Here is a 24,234-nt window from a genome sequence, read left to right on the forward strand (position 1 = left end):
GCAAATTCAAATATTTAGGAATTCTAAATTTAATAAATCTAAAGTTAGATTTTTTTTGCCTTTAGCTGTCAGAAATTCACGAAGACCTTTTGAAGACAAAACTACCAATGGTTAGTAATTTTTCTTTTACGTTACAGTTTATTATACTCACTACTGAGTATCAATATACCATTTACTTTTTTCATGCAAATACAAACATATAGGTAATATATTGGGTATTTCCAATGCTCAACATGCACGAAAGGTTCAAAAGATAAATTTAGACAACAAGAAACGAAAACGTATCTCACTATCATCAAACATTCAACCAACAAGTCTACGCCAGTCTCCTGCATATGTCACACAAATAAAATAGAGTAACATATTTTTTCCCATCAAATTCAATCATCACTTATAATCGAACTAAAACTAAGTATTCCTTTTTTTATTTATTCGAATTCTAGGTTTTCAAATTGATGTTTCCGTCTCACAAGATAATCGTAGGTCGAGGAAAACATTAATGGATATGAAAAGGGGTAGAAACATATCAACCACATCAAATATTCAGTCTTCAAGTACAAGTCAGGCTTCTCTAACGACACAAAAGTCGAATCAACAGCCTCAAGTTATTGTTGTTGATATTTTTTCCGGTGTGTCTAAATGTTGTTAAAGAACTATTACTTACGTTGTTCCTTATATAGTTTGTTCATTACATTATTTTATTAACTTTATAAAATTACAATCAGATTACTTGGATCATGATGATCAAAATGTTGTATGTGTGATATGTCATGCAAAACTTTGGAAAGATGAAGCGAAAAAGGGACAAAACAAAAACACAAAAGGAAGTTACTCGTTTCGTTGCCGTTATGGGAAGGTCGAATTACCAGAATATATCCCATCCAACCTAGATATGAAAACCTATTTCGAGGCATTGGCGCAACAAGCAAATATTTTTCGAAAAACATTAAACGTTACAACTCGATGTTTTCTTTTACTTCAACGCGAGGTAAAATCGATACAGCCATTAATCGAGGAAAAGGTCTATTTGTATTCAGGTTGAGTGGTCAAAATTATTATTTGATTGGAAGCCTTCAACCTGAACCTGGATGCAAACCCAAATTCTCACAGTTGTACATATATGACACCGACAACGAGCTTACAAACCGACAAAAAATATTTGGGTATGTAATCACATTTACAACTATACAACAAAATATCTTTGTTTTAGTACCACATCACTTTATTATGCATGCGATATTACATTTGTGAGAATTTGGGTATATATTCATATTTATGTATTTCATGTTATTTTTCAGTGACTCTAAAAATATGTCAACTGAGGCTGAAAATGCAATGGATCTTCAAATTATTCAACGTTTGAAAGAAATGTTAGATTCACAAAATGTTTTAGGTAAGACGTATAGAATGGCAATAGATTATTTGTGACAATCGTCAATTTCAGGTTAACTCCGTTAACTCAACTCCGTCAATTCAAACTTAAGATCATTGAATCTATAACGCACGCCTCATTACATTTAAACTAGGGTTTAAATGACGCTTAACACTTACTACATGTGTAGTCTTTCGGGAATTGCACCGAAACGCAAACGAGTTGACGCAAACAATTGGTGAATAAACGAAAAACGTCAAAACAATAATTATGTGATAATTATGTGTTAGACTTATGTGTTACGTGATAACATTCTTATAAACATTAACTTAATGTGCTAGAACTAGTTAATTAAGCTAGAAAAGTAACATTTGGAAGTTAAGGGACCAAAGTGTATTATATTATTATTATTAATATTAACCTAAACCCTAACCTCCTTCTCTCCCTCCCCACATATTGCTTGGTTTTTGACGATCGGCTCACACACACACATATTGCTTGGTTTTTGATCTTGGGTTTCACAATTGAAGCATCCTACACCCGATTCTAGTCATCTTCTACCTTCCCCTTGCTTATTTTTGTGCTTTGGAAGGTATAATTATAAACCCTAGAATCTGAAAATTATATACATGATGTTCATATGTCTTGTTTTGATTGAAAGATGTATTGATTGTTGAATTGATAGCTAGTATTGGTGTTATTGCATGTTAATCGTTTGTTTCTTGATTTTGAGTTCAAGTAAAACCCTAATCATGGATGTAATGTGTATTTGATGTGCATGGATAATGATTATGGTGTCTATAAGGTCATATGAACGGATTATGGTCCATAGATAGTTAATAGGTTAAGTTTTGTTGCAAACAGTTTCTGGACAGATTGTGTTGTTGATGTTCAATTGACTGTAACGGGGTGTAAATGTGAAAGTTGGTTGAGATTATTGATACTACAGTAAACTAGGTTGAGTCTAGTTTCTAAAGAATATAAATATGCAATTTTTGGACGTGTAAAAGTTAACCTTAATGATTTTACAAAAACGTTGTGCAAAGCTGAGTTGTTAGACCTGCTGTTAGGTTGTTTTGTAAATGTTATATCTCATGAACTACGAGACCAATTGGGTTGGTTACACTTCTGGAAATTGACTTGTTGAGTTAGGAACCTAACCCAAGTAGTCTTGCATTTGTTGAATTTTTAGTTTAACGGAAATTTCAAATAACATTCTGTTGCGCATGAATTTGACTGTTATGAGTTTGCTGTAATGTTTTGATCATTGTGAGAAACATATGTGGAATAAAAATAAAATAAAATATGTTCTGGAAACCTAATACATGTATGCTTTTGTGATGAGTTTTGATGAATTAATTGAGATGCTATGATCGGTGGTATAGTATAATCTTTCAAGTAGAATTTCTGTCTCGGTGAAACTAGCTGCTGAATTTTGTGAAAATGCATGAAACATGATAATTGCTAGTTAATTGTTATGTTTTGACCAAATTGCCCCTGCGGGGAATACTTGCTAAATAATTGTGGTGTTTTGACCAAATTGCCATTGTGGGGAATAGTTGCTAGTGATGTACATTATTAATACATGACACGTAAATAATTGTTCACACATGTATCGTATCACAAATGTACTTGTTAAGTCACACACGATTCACAAACGAAACACGAAACGTGATATTAGCAAAGGTATTATGTGCCGAGTCTAGAGACTCGATAATAGTTCCGACACTTAGAAAATCTCCTTGTTGTTTTAGAACGCTAGAGAGAGTTTTTCTGTGACGCGCATCTTGGTGAATTATTTTGGGAATACTTCGCAAACAGTGAGTTCACTTACCCCTTTTAAACTGTTTTCAAACGCTTTTCACTTGGGGGAGATAACATACTCCGAAAACGCATTTAAGATTTTGTTAATATAGATTATATATCACTTGTAAAGACTAAGTGGCAAACGCAATAACTAAAGTCCTTCATTCACATCGAACCGTTTAATATTGGATAATAGCGAGTCATTGTTGAGTAGTACTACTGGGTTTGACAAACCCCACCCAACGCTAAACTCGACTGGAGGTCGAGTGGGTGTAATCTTGGCTAAACACATACCATGGTCGGGATAGACCTGGTGGCAAGGCAAATGATAAACAGTCAGCTTCGGTGTCGAACACTTAGTAATACTTGTTTTATAGGCTAGCTACCTATAGATATATAATTGACATAACGCAAAACGCTTAACGCAAAACGCTGAACGCAAAACGCTTAACGCAAAACGCTGAACGCAAAACGCTGAACGCAAACGCTAAACGCTTTATTTTATATAAACTTGTGAACTCACCAACCCCGTGTTGACACTTTTAGTATGTTATTCTCAGGTAGCCGAGGCGGGCGCGCGGTATAGGATCATGCATTGTTTGAAACGCTTTTTTTTATGCAACCTGATTTTAAACTGTTATTATAGGGTTTTGAGTCGTCCTGCGTGACGCAACTTTTATCTCTTGGTTTTTACGCTTCCGCACTTAATTTCATTTAAACGTTTTTATGGTTTGATTATAACTAATGATTCCGATCCTGTTAGTTCACACCCTCTGACGGTAAAACTCCGTTAGTGGATTTTAAGGGTGTGACATTATTTGCAAGAAAACCCTCATATTGATTTAAAATTACGTCTTATTAATGCAAACCGACAAAAGGATGGAAGAACTTACAACCTACCAACAACATCTGAAGCTGCAGCTTTAATCGTAGGAGACATTTCTGACTCCCTTCAGCCTCGTGATATTCTTGTAACTACTACGGGCGGGAAAATAATACCTATAAGTGAACTACATCCTTCATATGTCTCTCTTCAATATCCAATCATATTTATTAACGGTGAAGATGGCTATCGAGTTGACATATATCATAGAGATGTTAACGAAGGTGATGACAGCAAACGGCATTTTACTACAATGTGGGAATGGTTCGCCTTTAGGATTCAAGATAGGCTCAGTCAGTTCTCAATTCTTTTAAACTCAAGGAGGTTGTTACAACAGTTTTTAGTTGACGCGTATACGATGATTGAAAGCGAAAGACTTTTTTAATACGTAGTCAACAAACAAAACTAAGATCATCAACATATGAGAACCTCATGAATCTAAGAGATCAGGGAACATCCAGTGTTTCAAAAGTGGGACACACCGTCATATTACCTTCATCATTTACAGGAGGTGCTCGGTATATGACTCAAAACTACCCGGATGCTATGACACTGTGCAAATGGTTTGGATACCCTGATTTTTTTATAACAATAACGTGCTACCCAAAGTGGCTCGAGGTGACAAGATTTCTTAAAGACACCACTCTTAACTCAGAAGATAGGCCCAGCATCTTATGAAGATTGTTTAAAGTCAAGCTTGACGTCGTATTAAAAGACCTGAAGGATAAGGCGGTCCTTGGCAAAGTACAAGCAGCTGTGAATCCTTTACATATGTTTCGTTCATCTTATTTTCTAATGTAAGAGTATTACGGTTTTGATAGAAACATAAATGAAACCCGTTAATTTTTTACTTATAAACAAAACTTTTCATGCAGTTGTTTATACAATCAAATTTCAAAAGCACGGTTTGCCTCATGCTCATATGTGCTTATTTATGCATTCCGATCATAAGCTTCCCAATGTAGAACACGTTGACCCTTTTATTTCTGCGGAGATTCATGATAAGAATGAAGACCCTGAATTACATAACCTTGTGAGTGAATTGATGATTCACGGTTCATGTGGTGCCCATAATCTGACCTGCTTGTGCATGTTTGACAACAAATGTTCAAAAAAATTCCCAAAGAACTTTAGCTAGGCAACATCTATCGATTCACAAGGTTATCCCCAGTATAGAAGACGCGATTCTGGTCAAGTTGTTCAAAAAGGAGACATTAAATTAGATAACAGAAGTGTGGTCCCCTACAACAAGTACCTATTAAAACGATATCAGTCACACATTAATGTTGAATGGTGCAATCAGGCGTCATCTATAAAGTATTTGATTAAATACATCAACAAAGGACATGATCGAGCTACTGTTTTTTTTTTCAAAAATGACACACAAGAAAACGTTGAACAACCAGAGGTCAATGAGATCAAACAATTTTATGATTGTCGTTATTTATCTTCTTCTGAGGCATCTTAGCGTATTTTCGGCTATGATGTCCATTACAGGATGCCTTCTGTTACCCGTCTACCTTTCCATCTTCCTGGACAACAACATGTAGTTTATGGTGCGGATGATGATCTTGATAATGTCTTGGAAAAATTTGAGAGCGTCTCCTCTTCCATGTTTACTAGTTGGATGAAGTGCAACGAAAACTATGCTAGCGCGCGTAAATTGACTTACGTTGAATTACCTACTGAATTTGTTTGGCATACTCAACCCCGTCGTTGGGAACCAAGAAAATCGGGATTTTCCATAGGAAGAATTCATGCCGTGTCTCCTGCAGCTGGGGAAGCGTGCTTCTTACCAATTCTTTTGAATAGAGTTAAAGTTCCACAATCGTTCGAAGAAACCCGTACCGTTAACGGTCGTCTTCAACCTTCATTTAGAGATGCCTTCTACTCTCTTGGATTGTTAGAAGATGAACACGAATACATTGAGGCAATTGAAGAGGCAAGCCATTTATCGTTGGGTCACGGACTACGCACGTTGTTCGCTACAATGTTGTCAACTGACAGCCTTTCTAGACCAGAGCATGTCTGGATAAATACTTGGAAATGGCTTTCTGATGACATTCTTTACAACCAACGATGTCTTTTAAAGTCACCAGGTATCAATATTTTGAAAGTCAGTTTTACAATCTTTATATCTATATATATAGTCATTAATATAGCAAATTAACTTTTAATTCAATTTTAACAGAGTTATCGCTAACCGAAGATCAAATCAAGAACCTCACTTTAATTGAGATTGAAAATATCTTGCTGCGAAACAACTCAAGCTTATATCTATTGCATCTAATACTTTGATTCAAGAAGAGTTGTCATACGATCAAAACTTGCTAAAAGTAGAGTTCCAAACTCTATTTAATTCAATTACTAATGAGCAAAAAAAAAATTTGATCGTATAATGAGGGTTGTTCAACTAGAATAAAGGTGGTGTGTTCTTCGTATATGGTTATGGTGGAACAGGTAAAACGTACTTATGGAAGACCTTATTAACAGCCATAAGATCAAAAGGCGAAATCGTCCTAACTGTTGCTTCAAGTGGAATTGCTTCATTATTGTTAACCGGATGTCGCACAGCACATTCTAGGTTTCATATTCCGATAAATCTTAATAAGGATTCTACTTGCTACATGGATCCAGGTACAGATGAAGCCCAATTATTAGAAAAAACCAAATTAATAATTTGGGACGAAGCTCCAATGCACCACAAACATGGCTTTCAAGCTCTTGACGGGTCTTTAAAAGACGTTTTATCTTCTAATTTTCTATTTGGAGGAAAAGTTGTTGTATTTGGAGGAGACTTTCGACAAATCCTACCTGTAGTTCAAAAAGGCACTAGACAAGACATCGTAAATGCCTCTCTATGTTTTTCTTACATTTGGAGTGAATGCAATGTCTTGAGATTAACAAATAACCTAAGGTTAACTATGGGTACGTCGTCATCTGATGTTGAAGAAACTAGATTATTTGCTTTTAGATATAGGTGAAGGTAATATTGGCGGTCCTAATGATGGTGTTGCAACGATAGATATACCTGACGATCTACTTATTAAAGATTCAGTTGATCCTATATCAAAACATTTTGACTTTGTATATCCTGATATTCTACAGAATTACGAGAACCAACATTATTTTCATGATAGAGCAATACTTGCACCAACAAACGAAATTGTTGATGAGATTAATGATAGTTTGCTCAAGTTTTTTCCAGGTGATGAAGTCGAGTACTTAAGTTCAGATACCATATGCAGTTCAGAATATATCAATGACACTGTTGATACAGCTTTATACTCTCCTGAACTGCTTAATGGTCTAAGAATATCCGGACTACCAAACCACAAACTGGTGCTAAAAGTTGGTGTTCCTGTTATGCTCCTTAGAAATCTTAACCAGAAAGAAGGCTTATGTAACGGTACTCGACTACAGATTATATCTTTAGATACTCGCCACTGACTTCATCAGACAACAAAATAGCATACAAATTTCAAAGACGACAATTTCCCCTTGCAGTATGTTTCGCGATGACGATAAACAAAAGCCAAGGTCAATCATTATCAAGGGTATGTTTGTACTTAAAAGAACCCGTGTTCTCACATGGACAACTATACGTCGCGTTGTCAAGAGTTACAAGCAGGTGTGGGCTAAAGATTCTGATTCTTGATAAACAAGGTAATCTGACCAATACAACAACAAATGTTGTGTACAAGAAATTTTTTTCTTATTTATAAAATACTTGTGTAATGTTTTTTTTGTAATTCTTGTAATTTTAATGTAATTTGTAATTATAGTAACAATATATGACAATTGTGTTATTAATTGTATTTTACTTAATGTTTAAATATTAAAATTATCATTAATTGTGTAATACACGGGTCTCAAACTATTGGTATATAAAAGATAAAAAAATGTATTGTAATATTTTTTTTCTGATTATATGCCTCTTCCCCAACACACAAAATAATAATTATAATAATAATAACAAAATAAAAATAAAAAAATCAAAATGATTTGAATTTTTCTCTTTATATTTATGTGCATGAGATTAATAACACCAACAAATGGAACCAAACTTGTTGATCAAGTCATAGTTTATTTAATCTTTATTTGTTTGTTAAAAACTAATACAACATTTTATTAGTGTAAACTATCCCTATTAAAAAATCAAATGAAAAAAAGTCTAAAGAAGAAAAACATGTTTATAGGTTGTTTTAAAATAATTGTAAAAATGATTTATAATATATATATATATATATATATATATATATATATATATATATATATATATATATAAACTTTATCTAAAAAGGTAAGGTGGTAAAATAAACCCTTTTTAAACTAATGATAATAAACAAAATATAATAAAATAAAACAAAGTAAATAAAAAGGTATAAATTGTGTTAACGCTAAATTTGAAAGAGGGGGTACGTATAGTAAAAGTAGAGGATGTTACGTTTAGCATCACCTATACAGAAATAGATTTTTTTTTAAAGCGTAAATTTCATTAAACTAGGTAGAGGCTAGAAACTAGAAAAACATAATTAGCAAATTAAAAGGAAAAATTACATCAATTATTTCATAACGAACTAAGGAAAGAGGATTGATTATTAATCTAAAGAAAGCTTAAATATTTTATGTCTACCGTGTTTTGAATAGGGTGGCCACCTTGTTTTGAAAGATAACATCATTTCTAGTATTACAAATGCACCAACACATCATGAAGATTACCCCATAAAGAACCATGTTTTTTTAGCGTCCAAATTGCATGCTTCATGAACATTTTAGATAAGTGGACATGATCTTTTACAAAAACAAGTAAAGAAATAAAAGTCGTACAAAAATAGAGAAATTTATACGCGTTTATACTTAAGAATCACCAGGCAGCTCTTGAGTTTAGGTACACTGCCACATACAACCTTGAAATAGATTTAGGCATCCTTGTAGTCTATACGTTGATATTTAGACACTTATAGTGTGTAAACACACTTACTCATAAAACTTTAAAATACGTAGGCAACTTTATAACATATAAATTGATAGACGCTTTTGGAGCGGAACACTTCTTTACTTTGCCTATTTTAATAACAAAATGTTTAGTCTGGTTAACAATTAATTACGGTAATTTTCCCCAGTAAAAAGACAAAGACCTCTCAAAATTTGAAACCAGGACTTTGTAAATTAATTTGGGACTATTTAGCAAATATATATTTTTACCATTTTAGTGTTTCAGAAAAAAATCCAAATAAAAAAATCAGAAATAGCTCGTAGGTTTCACCAGTCACCACCCGGCCATAAACATACCACCGACAATCATCCACCGACGTTACCCAATTCACCATTTTCAATATCAATTTCTAATATCTGCACAACATCAATCACACAACTCTATGACAATTAATTACAACCACAATTCACCATAAAAGTGTTTTGGCAATCAGTAAGTTAATTTGACGTGTATCATCATATCAAGTAATCGTAAAACCCACAAATTCAACGACGGCAAGGCTCAATTGAACCTCTGTTTTGAACAGAAGAACAGAGTACGAGTCCACCGTAAAGTAAACAAATCCTCCCGGTGAGTACGTCACGAACGACCCGAAGCTCTTTCCGGTTACACAGTGCCATGCGAGTCCGTAACACTGATCAAACTCCTATAATATTCATAATTCAGTTTTAGCATAGTTACTTAAACAAAACCTTGAGTTTCTAAATCATATTGTCCGCTTTGTCCAGATAAACTCACGGTTTTGTTTTACCATTCATCGAGTAAAAACAAAAACAAAACCGTGAGTTCCTGAATAGGAAGGGCAAAGTTGAAGCTGAATGTAAGGCGGGCAGTCTGAATATGCACTCTGTGAGAGAGAAAGAGAGAGAGGAGTCGTTGGAACAAAGCTTTGACCGGTTTGATAGTGAAAGGATTGTCTTAGTCTATCTGCATAATAATATGTTATCAATTTTTGATAATCTAAAGTAAATCCTTAAACACAGTGACTCATTTTTTATCCATACCATATAATATATCACGTATCTCTCAATCACCATTTACTATATAATAAGACAAAAGAGAAAAAAACAATAAAGAATTAATTTATGAATATGAATAGGGAATAGAATGTGAAAGAATTTTGAAAAATGATAGATAAATTTATGAAATGATGTTTTTTTGCTAAATTATAGGGAAAATATATGGAATGAGATGTGAATGTTCTAAAATGTGAAATAATTATCTCAATCCAGTTTTACTGTATTAAAATCCTTAAAACTCTAAAATGTAGATGCTATAGTTGAAAAATATTTAATTTACTCAAGGTATAATAATTTAGGGTAACAAGCCATTATTTTGCTTATTTTTAATAACTTCATGCATTTTACATAAGTTTAGAGACTATAGTTTAGCAACATTGATTTGAGAATCTTAATTTTGTTCGATGTGTATTGACTTAGTTTAGTATATGGAGATTAAGTTGAGCAACTTTTTCATGAAAAATAATAATTTAAGTTAACTTTTTATAATATTACTTGTTTAGAATACCACTAAACAAACAAACTCTGGTTGGAATATGTTTGATTGATCTTGTGTATTTTATTTATATCACTTACGTCATATACTTATATCGTATAACTGTAACAAATGAAAATATGGTCCAGACCTAAATCGGATTCGAGTCCAGACCTAAAAAACAACCAGGGCGACATAATGGGAATAATGCCAATAAGTCCATGTGTAGTGGAGGGGCTACAATTGAGAGCGAATTGTGACACGTGACGTCCAGTCAGCATGGAGTGGAAATTTGTTTTTGGGGTGTAATGGTATAGGGGCTACAAGTTGGGCTTTTATTATTTTCTTTTATAATTAAACTAAATAAAAACCAATTTATTTAAATAATTAAATAAAAATGCATTAAAATTAAAAAGAAATACAAAAAAAAACATAACTAAAAAAAATACATAACTAAAAATATAAAAAAACATAACTAAAGAAAAAAATTAAAATGAAAACATAACTAATAAAAAGAAACTAATATCCGTAATATTCGCGCATTTTTTCACGTCGTCATTGAAACAATAATTTGGCTTCATCGTGAAACCCCCTCCGCTTTGAGGGATTCGTAGTCGTCTTTCATTTGTTTTAATTCTAACGTCTGGTTCAGCTTTTCTTGTTGTTTGTTGGATACTCTAAGGTCGGCTCCTATTACGGTGGCATTTGTTTCCAAACGACCGACCAACTCGTTTATTTCAACGGGCTCCGTATTGAATTGTGTTGACGACGAACCTTCCCCCTTATTTTTTCTCGATCTCCCGCGTGGTCGAGGCAACCCCTCTACCTCTTCGTCGTCATCTATATCAACATCGTCGGCTAAATTGTCCGTGTCGTCCAGGAAGAAGCTACGAACATCGGAGGGTATGTTTGGTGTGCTCGGATTTGTCGACGACAATGTCTTCGACCTTTTTGATTGTCGGGATGAGCCGGCTCGTCGGGTGACGGGAACGGTTGGTGCCCCGCTCCATTTCGCGCACCCGCATAGTTTTTATAACAATTCAAATACTTGAACGGTTTCTCGGGGCGCTCAAAAGTTTGGCCCTGAGCTCGAAAGTCGCTCAAGGCTTGAGTTATAATGTCGCCGTCGTTATGCCCGCTACGCCACCCGGGCCCCTGCAACCGATTGATTATCCCGACAAATTTTTGACAATCGGCGTTAAGCCCCTTCCAGTGGGCTTGAACCGCTTCTTTTCCTCAGTAGTCTTGGGTTTATTGGTTATAGCGAGCCAAGCTTCAAAGACTTTCTTCCAAAACACCTCGGTGGCTTGAAAGTTAGCTACAAATTAAAATTATTTGTCACAATTAGTATACATTTTAATAAAAACTAAATACATTTTTAATAAATACTTAATATTAAAAACTTACCGATGTCGGGATCCTCCGAAATGACGATCCAAGCCCTTGCGAGGGCCACCTCCTCCTCCTCGCTCCAATGCTTGTATGATCACGTTGCGCCATCTGCTCCCCCGGTTGTTTTGTTTTTTTTGTATTTACGGGTCGACTTTTGGCTTGAACCGGAGGCCCGTGCCGTTTGCGTCTCCGGCACCGTCACCGGCTCCGACTCCGGTGGTGTAGACCCGAACGCCGACATTGTGTTTTAGGGCTGAGAAAGTTGGCTTACATGTTTAGGTTCGGGTCGGAAAATTGATACGGATAGCTCGGTTGGTTCGGTTGGCTCGGTTGGTTCCATTGTAAGTTCGGTTGGCTCGGTTGGTTCCATTGTAAGTTCGGTTGGTTCGGTTGGCTCGATTGCGAACCATACTTTTGACCGAAACCAGGGAATTGATAGTTCGGTTGGTTCGATTGGCTCGATTGCGAACCATACGCTTGACCGAAGCCAGGGAGTTGGTAGTTCGGTTGGTTCGGGTTGTTTCTAGGATTCATTTTGTTTATTTTTTGTAAGAATTTGGGTATGATTTATGTATAAAATGGAGAAGAAGGGTGTATGTTTATATATATATATATATATAGGGGATGGATCTTGCGAGAAGTGATATTACAGCGAGAAGTGAATGTATAACTCCATTAATCCCTAATTTCACTCCCTTTCATATGATGTTACATACATATATGTAGGTTGGTTGTATTAATGTCTTAATTACACATTCAAACCAACCTACAAACATATAAATGTACCGAGCCACATTCAAACCTATGTACCTACACACATACAAACATACATACACATATACAAACATACGTACCTACACACATACATATACACCTACACAACACACATACACATAAGAAAGGGAGTGAAATTAGGGATTAATGGAGTTACACCTTCACTTCTCGCACTTCTCGCTGTAAAAAAACTTCTGAAATGATCCAATATCTTTATATATATATATATATATATATATATATATATATATATATATTATTGTGGGGATGGTTCATGCGAGAAGTGTAGTTGTAGTGAGAAGTGCGAGAAGTGAATCTCAACCGTTTATTATAAAAATCAATGGTCAATAGTACACAATGGCAGTTTTGTAAATTCTTTGAACATTTAACACTAGTTTTCTGGAAGAAAAGGGCAGGATGGTCTTTTATGTGTAGCTTAAAATAAGTTGTGTATTAACTATCCCTGGTTTCAATCGTAAACGGCCCCTGGATACATGTGCCACGAAATCCTCTTAGAGTTGGTGATGTGATACACACAATCGATAAATTTTAAGGCGATTGATCAGTTTGTGTAACTATAAGAAGCAATCAAAAGTCCCTGTTATGTACAAATTGGGGTTTTAGGGTTCAACTGGTGTTGTGCGAGGTGCGACAGAAACTGAAACCGCGGACAAGAAATTGAAGGTATGCTAGCTAATTTATGTTGTGTCTTGTGTAATATAGTTCTTTAGAAGTTGCAATCTGCGTGCTACATGAAGTAATTGATGGTTTTTTGATTGATTTTTGTTACAGAGCAGATGGGTTGGGTTGGTCTGTGTAGGCTGTAGGAACAGTTAGGTTTCATTGATATTTGGTTAATACACTCATGAAATTTTGTTGCCTTGTTATAAAAAGACTGAAAAAGGTCGATTTTTTGTTACGTTGTGAATGGTTTATGACGAATTTGTGTAGGTACAGTTAGGTTTCAGTAAGATGTGGAGTCTTTGTTAATGAAGAACATACATGTTGTCTAAATTAATTTTTTGCAAATACCGTAGGTTTTTATAAGTTAAGTTTTGTTTTAATGTTAATGAATGTACTGAGTGGTGTTTGGTGGTGTTAGAAGTTGTTTACAATTCATATTTTGGTTGTCTAGTTCCTAATAAATGAGGGTTAGTCATAGATGTTAGTGGTTGTGGATGTACTTTCACTTGAATGTATGGCATGTGTATGAGTCTTGGATGAGTTGCGGGTTATTGTGTACTGTGGGTGTAATGTTTAATTTCAGGTTGCGTAGTTTACTTTGTATGTTTGTTGTACTAGTTTTTTTAGTTAGTAGTGACGTAAGATATGGCATTCCTTTGGTGTGTTATGGATGTAAACATGGTAAACCATCTGTGTAAGATGCAACATGCCGTTATTGTATCTGCCATTAGTCTATGTAGCTACTGAGTTTTACAAAAAAGAATAAAATTTAACTTGATATGTAATTGCAGGTGAGAAATCTCAAAATTTAACTTGTTACTGTGTAGCTGTATAGGGGGGGGGGCGACTGTGGATGATGTGTATGATGGTTGTTTATTGTGTAGTTTACTGAGTTTATTGTGTGTGTGATTTGTTTATTGTGTATGCTTATTTAGGCAATGTGTAGATTGTATTGTGTGTAGGCTTGTTGCATGTGTAGGTGTATGCAGTGTATTTTCTGTGTAGGGTAAGGGTAACTACAATTGTGCATGCATGTTGTTTACTATGTAGCTTATTGTTTTCTGTGTAGGCTTGTTGCCTATGTAGGTATATTTAATTTGTTTTCTGTGTAAGATTAATGGGTTTGTTGCGTAAGTAGTTTGTTACTGTGTAGGGGCGACTACGGTTGTGTAGGCTTGTTGCTTGTGTAGGTGTATGCAGTTTGTTTTCTGTGTAGGGTTAATGGGTTTGTTGTATGAGTAGTTTGTTACTGGTAAAGGCGACTACGGTTATGTATGCTTATTGTTTTCTTTGTAAGCTTCTTGTGTATGCAGTTTGTTTATTGTGTATGCTTATTTAGGTAATATGTAGATTGTTTTTTGTGTAGATTTGTTTTATGATGTTAGGTTGTAGAGATTTTTTGTATGGTATGTGTAGACTTATTTGAAGGTTTTTGGTTGGTTTTGGTGTATGATGTTAGGTTGCTATATAGTTATGAAATGGTGAATTGTTGTGTATGTGCTTTGTTCACTATAGAGGATTTTACTTAATATGTAGGTTGTTGCTTGCACACATCAGTTTCAAAACTGGCAGTACCCCTAAATTTATGTATTTGTAAGCGGTTTATTTCGTTTTCTATATAACTTATTTATAAATTTTTTATTTTTATGTAAAGGGACTATACTTTGTGAGTTACCAAGGATTGTTGGTTATCTGAAAGGTTGATGCATTTGGTTTGTTAATACCAAAATGGTTAAAATTTAAGTGTGAAACAAAAGATAATTGTGCATAGTCCGGAAAGATAAATTAGGATTGTGTAAGAATATATGCTCTACGTAGATTTATGATTATCTATTTAATCTTTATTTATTTCGTTGGAGTATATGTTATTAAGAAGGTTGTTTGATGTTTGGTATTGAAAAAATAGAAAGCTAGTTTTAGATTATTATTATTAATATTTTTTATTTGGTTTTTTAAACAGGCTGAGAGGCATTTAGCTTTTAAAGACTTCACAACCTCACGAGAGTTCGGTTTGATGAAAAACAATACTAAAAGACATATGTCGTTTATAAACATCTGTGGCGAGGATTCTATTAGTTATTTAACTTAAAAACGAAAAGGATCACATATTAGAGAGGTTCTAAGTTTGGATCGAATGTTTGGTTGATCAAGGAATAGTAGGATAATGTCATACTTTGTTTTGTGGTTTTTACCCGTTTTTTAACCCTTCTGTCTGTTTTAGAAATCTTGTGTATGTAGGATCAATAGTTTGTTGTGTAAGAAGTAAGAATGAAATGTTTATGAATTACAATGTATGCATGTAACTATTTGTTATGTAGGTACAAAAGTAGGTATAATAAATAGTTTGTTATATATGGATTAATTATGAAAGTGTTTATGCATAACTTATTTATCCATTAATCTGGGGATAAAGAAGAAAAGGAAACAGATTTTCGTCGTATATGATGCATGTAGATTTTCATCAATGGAATCACAAAAAAAGGAATAGGATAAAATTGATTTTTGATTATCGAATATATTATTGGTTAAATTGGACGTAAAGTTACATAATGGGATTAAATTATTTGGGTTCAATAGAATTTGAAAAAATCGGTTGGCTAGAATCTCGTGTGAGTTATTCACAAATTTGGAAAAGGTGATAGTAAGGGTTATTCACAATTTGGAAAAGGTGATAAATAATAAAAAATAATTATAATAAAAATTGATATGTAACTTTCCCGGTAGTAAAGTTACTTACCAAGAATATAAGAATTGGTTTTTTACTTATTTGCCCTTAAAATAAAATAAATAGAAAAGAAAAAGGTTAAATTGTGATTGGTTGGATTTATTTCTCGCACTTCTCACTCTAAAACTATTTCTGAAATGAACCTAATCCTATATATTTTTTAATTTTTATTTTTTTTTAAATTTGACCGTTGTCAAACGGTCATTTGATTATAATATTATTATTTATTTTCTCCACCGGCGATAAGTAAACCCCGCCCCCGCCCCATTTCGCCCAATTATCGCCCCAATCCGTCGCCCATTACACATGGCCTAAGGAACACACCCTTAGGTGCAAATGGACATATACGTTCAAGATAGGGATTAGATCGGTACCGACCGGTCCGGTCCCGAAAATTGCACTGGTACTGAAACGGTACCGGTGTTAAAGGTAAAAAAAATCTGGAAATACCGGTCCTGATACCGATACCAAAACTCAAAACTTTGGTACCGATTTGATCTTACTTGTGAAAATTTTCGTTTGACTCTGGTTAAACCGGTAAACTCGTGTTTCTTCACCTACCTATCCTCCTTGTGAACATGCGTAATAAATTGCTTTGTATTCTTAAATCTATATGCAACTTTTGTAAATAAATAACTATTTAAATAATCTATATGTACATGACCATATTGGTCCAGTAATAAAAACAATAGGAATAAAACAAATATGAAATTCTGGTGAATGAATGGTTGTTGACAAAGGTCGGGTCCATTCAACTAATTCAGTCTACGTTCGTTTACACGAGAATCGCATGGTTGCAAACAACAACCGACCGTCCCGTCACTTCAGGCGCTTTTCTTGACCCTTCTTCCCCAAACTTATAACAAAACCTTGTCCCTTATCCTTTATTCAAGTTAAACATATATTATATAACATTGTATTATTTCTAAGTGCCATATTAATAATTAAATAATAACCTTTTAAGCAATTAAATTATTGTTTATAATAAGATGTCACAATCCCTGCACTAAAATTCATGGAATACACTCTCACGGGACACTTTTATTAGATGTATGAGAATTATGGACTGTGTGGGTTTCAAGTTTACTACATCATATTGACTAGCGAAGTGATATAACGCTATAATATATATAGAGGATAGTGTATTTTTGACGTGTCTTTAAAATCAAAGTGAGCGTAATGATATGGAGCTCCATCCAAAACACATATGTGTAGAATGGCACTTAATAAATATATTGATAAGTTGAGAAACAACGATTACACACTATGTAAAGGCTTGTATGATGGATCTCCCATTACATAATGTAGAGAGTGGAGCCAACTAAATCAAGTGTTTGGGTATGGAAGGGTATTTTGTGTTGCTTATATCCTAACATATAAGCGAAACATATGTTATATTGTGTAGCTTGTCTTTTATAGCTCGATCAATAAATATCAATCTCCAAGTTCAATGGCTCAAATGCAATGAAATAGTAACATGGGCGTGGAATCGGGATATATGAAATTTCAAAGGTTAATGTAGTACATTGTATAGAGGAAAATGAGCGAAATACTGTTGGGGGGAGCCAAAACCACAACCAAAGTTAAACGTTGGAGGTTCAGCTGTCCAAAACTTTTCTTTTGGGTTGAAACGACCACGAGACTTAAATCACATATTTACTCTAACAGTTATATAATTTTTGCCACTCGATCATATAATTCAAATGTATAATAATTTATACATACATTGGTGAATGTGTGGAGTTATTTTAATAATAGGCTTATTGTTGTGAAAATATTTCGGGTTTATAGTATTGTTAGGGGGGAACAAGACGAGAATAAGAGAATTTGTCTAATATCAACCTTTCTTTGTCTTAGAGGGTACACGGACATGTGTTTTGAAAGTGATCGTGAATAATCAACGTATTGCCCTGCTTGTTTAACGATATTCTAATTACTATTTAAGAAACCATAGACAACGCAAAAACAACCACATATCTTGTTTAACTCGTATTGTTGTCACTTTAATTAAAACCATTCTTTAAAGCTAATTGTTTGATGTCAACATTTCTTCTTTTTAGCGATCATAAATAATCGACTTTTTGTTTGCAAAATTCTGATCGTTTTGGAAGTAATTGATAACACAAAAGCATCCACACTTTGATTTAACTTGCTTTGTTGTCATTATTTTAAACGAGCCTCGACAATTCTAGCCCAAACCATTGGAAAGGGGTTCATTTAGACTTTACATATTAAGGGGTGTTTGGAATTCTTTATTTTACCTCTTTATAACTTTTCAATAAGTTAATAAGTTATAACATTGTAACTTATGAAACATTTTCTCTCACAATATAAGCAATCCCAAACACCCCCTTAGGCCATAGGTTATTTTTTTGGGTAACACGTTATTTTCAAGTAGTCTAAACAGACACACTTAGATATATGAAAAGAAAGTAGGGTCGTAGGGGTATAAACGACCAAACGAGCCAAACCTGAGTCTTGTAATACTCAAGCTCGGCTTGTTAGGCTTTTCTAAAGATCAAACTCAACTTGATTCGAGCCTATGTTTTTTGGCTCGATCTCAGCTTGTACACAGGAATCGAAAGTCCCAAAAGAGTTAGATTGAGAAGAATCTTTAACGAGCCAAAGTTCGGCTCGAGCTCGTGTGTTACGCCTTAAACAAGCCCAAGCTCGGCTGGATATTTAATACACAAAGGTCCCAAAAGAGTTTAATTAAAAGTTAAAAATACTTATGGCTCGACGAGCCAAAACGATCCGCCTATACAAGGCTCGAGCTCGGGCTGATAACTATACGAACTTTATTTGAGACTCGGGCTCGACTCAAACTCGATAAGACCCAAATCAGGTAATAATACTATAATACTTTTCTCATAATTGTTTTGATCACCCTAGTTTACTCTTTGATCACTGGAATCAAATTATTAATGCCACTTTCAGTTACCTTAATCTGTCATGATTCTTTGTTTCACACTTATTAGGCATTGTGATTTTGAGTGATTAAGTCTCTAATTTCATTATGTTTGCATATGTGATCAACAAATTTGAAGTTTATGTATACCAACTGCTTGATAAAATGCCTGAATGAGAAATAAAATATTTTTAATACAAAATTGCTTTATTTTTTTGGCTCTCATTGTACTGCTAGTCTGCTATGATGCTGCTATTTTTTTTTAAGTAGAAATATAAAGAAAAATGAAGCTGTGTTTGCAGCACTGGAATGACTTACTCATGTGCGTTTTTGAGAGTGTTGAGGCGGTTTTGAAGATTGTTACTGTTTTTATTTTCAAAATTCAAGGTTGTTGTAATAAGGTTTTAAAGATTAGTATGCATGTATTCATGATGCTTGATTGCTGTTAGCCTGTTAACTAAGAAAGTTTTTAATCTTGACATTCTGCTAGCATTATTAACCTCAGTTCACACTTCACAGTTTCTGTTTAAATTTTCGGATGATTGTAGTCATTTGTATTTTTATAGCGACCTGTTTTGACCCGAACCTAGTTTGGTCAGACCCGTTTTGACCCGACCCTATTTTGATTAGAACCTGTTTTGACTAGGACCACACTGAACCAGTTTAAAATCGGCCCGTCGCCCGTACTACCAGAACCCGTTTTGACCTTAACCGGTTCAGACATGTTATCCTACCCGACTATTTTGCCAGACCTATTTAAAACTGATTGTTTGACCCCTTGCAAGCTGATTATCGGATAATGCACATTAACACCCCCTTATCGGTTAGCATTGAACTTTATATCGTTGTTAACTTGTATTGTTCTCTTGGTTGATGCGATAATGCTATTGAGTTATCACCAAATTAACAATAAAGTCTAATATATTACATGGAGGACTAATGTCCTTAAACTTGAGATGGTGATGGCTTTTAATCTATAGTTGACTTTAGATAATTGATTATCAAGTAAGCAGACAAAGCAAGAACATACTAATTTTGACTTTGATATTCTGTTGATGAATCTGGCTACCTTTTGTGTGGCTCATCTGTTATTTTACCAAGATCTCGTGTACGTGAATTGCAATTACATCATGACATCATGCATATTATAACCTCAGAAAGATTACTCGTTGCTTGTTACAGGTACCATTTCATACTCGACATGCTCCTGGAATCTCTTTGGAAACATAAACCGACCACCAAAACATTGCTGCAAGAAAACGATCACTGCTAACACCAAGCCTCCACAAACAATGACAATATCCCAAGAAGGTGAGTAGAAATCTGCTCTCGGATTTGCATAAATATATAACCTATCAAACTGATGGCTGATATACCTTTGACCCCTGTAAAGATCATATGCATGAGGCAGTAATCGCACGAATGTGGTCCCTGTATAAAACTAATGACTCAAAGCATTTCCTTTTGAATTATGGAAAATATTGAGTATTAATTGTGGGAATAGGAACCCGTCAAGAGTTAATCCCGCATAAGACCTCAATAATCTCCAGATGGAGTGTTGACTTGAAATAGTGTAACTATTGTTGTTCCAGTTTGCTAGCAACATTGCTAACCCACTAATAATATACGTAGGTAAACAGATAAAGAGTGTCCGTATCTCGTGAATCCAATGATTCTTTTTTGCAATCCATGTTAACTGAAGAAGACGGGACTGCAAAACAAAAGCCACCATTGTCACTATCCTCACTATCACCTCATTCACTTCAACCAATCCATTATTCCTAATTAGTACATTTTGCTGTTTCCTAGTGTTAGAGAATATTGCCTCATAGTTTAGAACTAGAGGAACCATGTGCCCGAGAGTAAGAATCAGCATCATCAAAACCGAAATGGAATTAACCATTTCAGACGTCTTCTTCAAATGAAACAGTTGTCGTCCTATAAACACACACGTAAGTGTGTCTGAAATCAACACCATGATGATTTCTAAATCCATTCTCCACATTGATTCTCTTGCTTCAGTTTCCGTAAGCGTGTATGAAACAATATCGAGACTCTCGAAGTACAAAACATCTCTTTTTTCACGTAGGCTTTCAATATTTCCCTTTATTAAACTTTGCTTACCTCGTGGGAGTTGGAATTTCACCAGTATCTCACAATCAAAAGAAGAGTTTTTTATCAAGTTTCTACACCCAACCATACAAACTTGTCCCGTTTCATCATCGTGAACCCCTTCTGCAGATATTTCCACTCTGTTATCATCAGTAGAGGATAGATTTAGCGACGAAATCCCGCTTCTTGAAACAGAACTAATGTTAAGCATAAAACTGATCTCAAAGCTGACGTTCACTGGACCGCTGTAGGTGGGGGTTGAAACATCTGCTGTTGGGGATACCGCCTCAATTGTGTATTCGTTGAACCCCCGGCTTCCCACAAACATAGCGACTGCAAAACCAGGCGAAACCATGTTCTTATGTTTGACATACATGTCAAAGCTATGATACCCTGATTGATACTCGTCCCTTTGATACTTGTTTCCTACATGTTTGTTTTTCGGGCAAATCCTTCTTACTCTCTCCATTTGTGTATATTCATACTTCATCCCGTAATTCTCCCGGCTATGATCAAAGCTTTTAAATTTAGCCATTTTGAACGACCCCAAATCATCTTTCAAATTGGTGCTCCAAATTTGACCCTCGGTGTTATGCGTTTTCGTTATTGACCGAACCGCCGGGAACCACAAACTCAGCCTAACCGAACAATCTCCAACACGGGCACTACCCAGTGGATCACTTTGGTTCAAGATATGACACGCGACAATGCACAGCTCATCTTTTATCCCATTCCATGTTCCTTCTCCAATTAATGATATGCTAGGTTGGAAAGATTTATCGTATCGAGTAAATCTTCTGTCTTGAAATTCGACTAGAACACGCATTTTATTATCTTCCCTAGAACACTGAATCCCGTTCAATGACATGAAAGTAGGCAAGTAACCATTATGATCTTGACCAAATAAAGAACAGTTCTTGCAATTACTTGGATACTCCAACTTGTAAGTTATGAATCTTTGCGTGAAAATTGAACACGCGTCTAGAGATTTCATACTAATTACCAAATCTTGCACCGTTTTAGTTACATTACACTCTTCATTAGATACCAATGTATATTTGTATTTGAATGTAGCCACTCGAGGGAATCCCAACATTGAAATCGGGTTAAAATAGTCAAAGTCATTAGGGGAAGCTAAACTCTCCAACGTTCCACTTACTAAACTGTTATTCAAGTTTATGAACCGATAGAATTTAAGCTTAAGAACAGCATTTAATTTAAGTGGTTTACCTTCTTTTGTTGACCAACGAGCCGATCCAACCATACAAAGCTTACTTGTAGACACTGACCAGAACCCATCTAAATCAAACACCAACGTATGCGGATGCTCCCGTGAATAATTGGGCTTGATATTAGTGAAGGTGGAAGCGGGATCAGGATTATACATATATGATGAAAAGAAACTTAACCGGGCTTGGATTTTGTACGTGTCGACAACGTTTGTCCTGAATATGTTACGGGTGGCTTTAAAGAGTATGGACCGTTGCGATTGGGGATCTTGATCAAGAATGTTTTGACCGCCTGTGTAATGGCTCGTTACAGGCTCGAGAAACGGGAATCTAGTGAACATTTTACTAGTAGGAGTGGCTTCAGGAGCAAAAGAGTTGCAGTTATCATAGTAGGAGATTAAAGAAAAGGCTTTTGAAGTAAAGACAGTGAATAAGATGAACAAGATATGGAACAAGAGTGAAGGATTCATGGCTGCAATCAAAGATGTTTGATGGGTTGACTTGTTTGATATTATCATGTGATACATATAAATTGTTTTTGAGTTTCAATGGTCAATGTATAACTTGCCACCTTCCAAGAAACTAAGATGATTCCTATGAAGTGGGATTGTAATAGTCATACATCTAATTAAACTTATTTAAATGAGTTGTATTAGTTATTTAATTTTATTAGAAAGTCTTGCAAAGCTTTGATTATAATTAGTCTACTTATACTTGGATAGAAGATGTTTGACTATTTGCAATTTTGCATTAACCACTTGTTTTTCTAAATCTGTTTATTTACTTCATTTTTTTAAGGACATAACAATGATATCTGATTATCTGACTAACAATTCCTTACTATGTGGGATCACTAGATCAGATACAAAAGATTATTTAAGAATAATTGTAATGATCTAGAGGAGTAAGTTCAAAACTTTAAAAAATAAAGAAAAGTGAAAACATGAAATGCAAAGATTGTGTTACTAACGCACCTTACGTCCACTGCTTTTTAAAAAATACCAAAAAAATAAGGTATAGAAATACCCGGGTATAGGGTATCTGATTCCATACCCTACCGGAATCGGTGACACCGGGTTGGGTTTTCAAGCCAATAACTGGTTCCATACCTGATCCGGTTATGATCAATACCCAAATTCTCTATACTCGATCATACCCGAACCGGGTATTGAGAATACCCGATTTGTGCATCTCTACTCTACGTCTCTACCTACCTCACCTTAGACTGGTGCACAAAAAACCTGATCCTGGAACCGGAACCGGACCCGGAAAAAAAACCCGGAACAACTTTTTTTTAAACCCGGGATTTTAATACCCGAACCTACCATTAGGGTACGGATAGGGTATGACTTTCAATGTTGAAACCCAAACCTGAACCCGTACCCGATCTAAACCCGATAATAGGGTATGCAAATACCTGAAGACCCGGTTCAATATCCAACCTAGGGATGTTCACGAGTCGAGCCAGGGTGGTTTCGAGCTCGAGCTCAAAATTAAACGGGGCAACTCAACTAAGGCTCTAGCTTGATTTTGAAGTTAAACGAGATTAAGATCAAACCAACGAGCCGAGCCATGATCGAGCCGAGCCTAGGTCGATTTTAGCTCGATAACAAAAATGAGCCAACTCAGCTCAGGATGTTTCAAATCAAATTTTTTTAGTTAGTTTTATTCGAGCTTTTATCGAACGAGCCTCGAGCTTTTTGAATAGCCCTAACCCGACCTGAACCTGGTACACAAGGTATGGTTTTGTACACCTTTAATGAGTATTGAGAATACTACTCTACCCACCTCACCTATATATCTAAAGTTTTAAACTAGTGGTCCAATAACAAGGCCCAAAAATCTATGATCCAGCC

At 35.0% G+C, this 24,234-nt stretch overlaps 2 protein-coding genes across 2 annotated transcripts; one reads left to right on the plus strand and one right to left on the minus strand.

The window, feature by feature from the left end:
• Window positions 1–5,559: 5,559 nt before the first annotated feature.
• Window positions 5,560–7,511, plus strand: LOC143561338 (uncharacterized). Its single transcript, XM_077049454.1, has 3 exons — window positions 5,560–6,160; window positions 6,522–6,907; window positions 7,014–7,511. Exons 1-3 carry the CDS (start codon window positions 5,560–5,562, stop codon window positions 7,509–7,511), a joined length of 1,485 nt encoding a protein of 494 aa, XP_076905569.1.
• A 1,854-nt stretch (window positions 7,512–9,365) lies between these two features.
• LOC143561339 (uncharacterized) lies at window positions 9,366–22,848 on the minus strand. Its single transcript, XM_077049455.1, has 4 exons — window positions 20,573–22,848; window positions 20,224–20,422; window positions 9,572–9,706; window positions 9,366–9,416 (listed from the first exon to the last, which is right to left on the minus strand). Exons 1-4 carry the CDS (start codon window positions 22,846–22,848, stop codon window positions 9,366–9,368), a joined length of 2,661 nt encoding a protein of 886 aa, XP_076905570.1.
• Window positions 22,849–24,234: the final 1,386 nt, after the last annotated feature.

Source organism: Bidens hawaiensis, unplaced genomic scaffold (genome assembly GCF_021521415.1).
Source record: "Bidens hawaiensis isolate Kalapana, Puna unplaced genomic scaffold, B.hawaiensis_p1.1 tig00020663_1, whole genome shotgun sequence".
NCBI classification, from domain to species: Eukaryota; Viridiplantae; Streptophyta; class Magnoliopsida; order Asterales; family Asteraceae; genus Bidens; species Bidens hawaiensis.

Coding starts and splice junctions, on each gene's coding strand:
- LOC143561339 (XM_077049455.1), bottom strand. CDS start 22,848: ATGAATCCTTCACTCTTGTTCCATATCTTGTTCATCTTATTCACTGTC. Junction 20,423..20,572: donor TCCATCTGGAGATTATTGAG/GTCTTATGCGGG, acceptor TGATCTTTACAG/GGGTCAAAGGTATATCAGCC. Junction 9,707..20,223: donor AGCATGTCGAGTATGAAATG/GTACCTGTAACA, acceptor TGAATATTATAG/GAGTTTGATCAGTGTTACGG.
- LOC143561338 (XM_077049454.1), top strand. CDS start 5,560: ATGCCTTCTGTTACCCGTCTACCTTTCCATCTTCCTGGACAACAACAT. Junction 6,161..6,521: donor ATGTCTTTTAAAGTCACCAG/GTATCAATATTT, acceptor ATGGTGGAACAG/GTAAAACGTACTTATGGAAG. Junction 6,908..7,013: donor AAGGCACTAGACAAGACATC/GTAAATGCCTCT, acceptor CTGATGTTGAAG/AAACTAGATTATTTGCTTTT.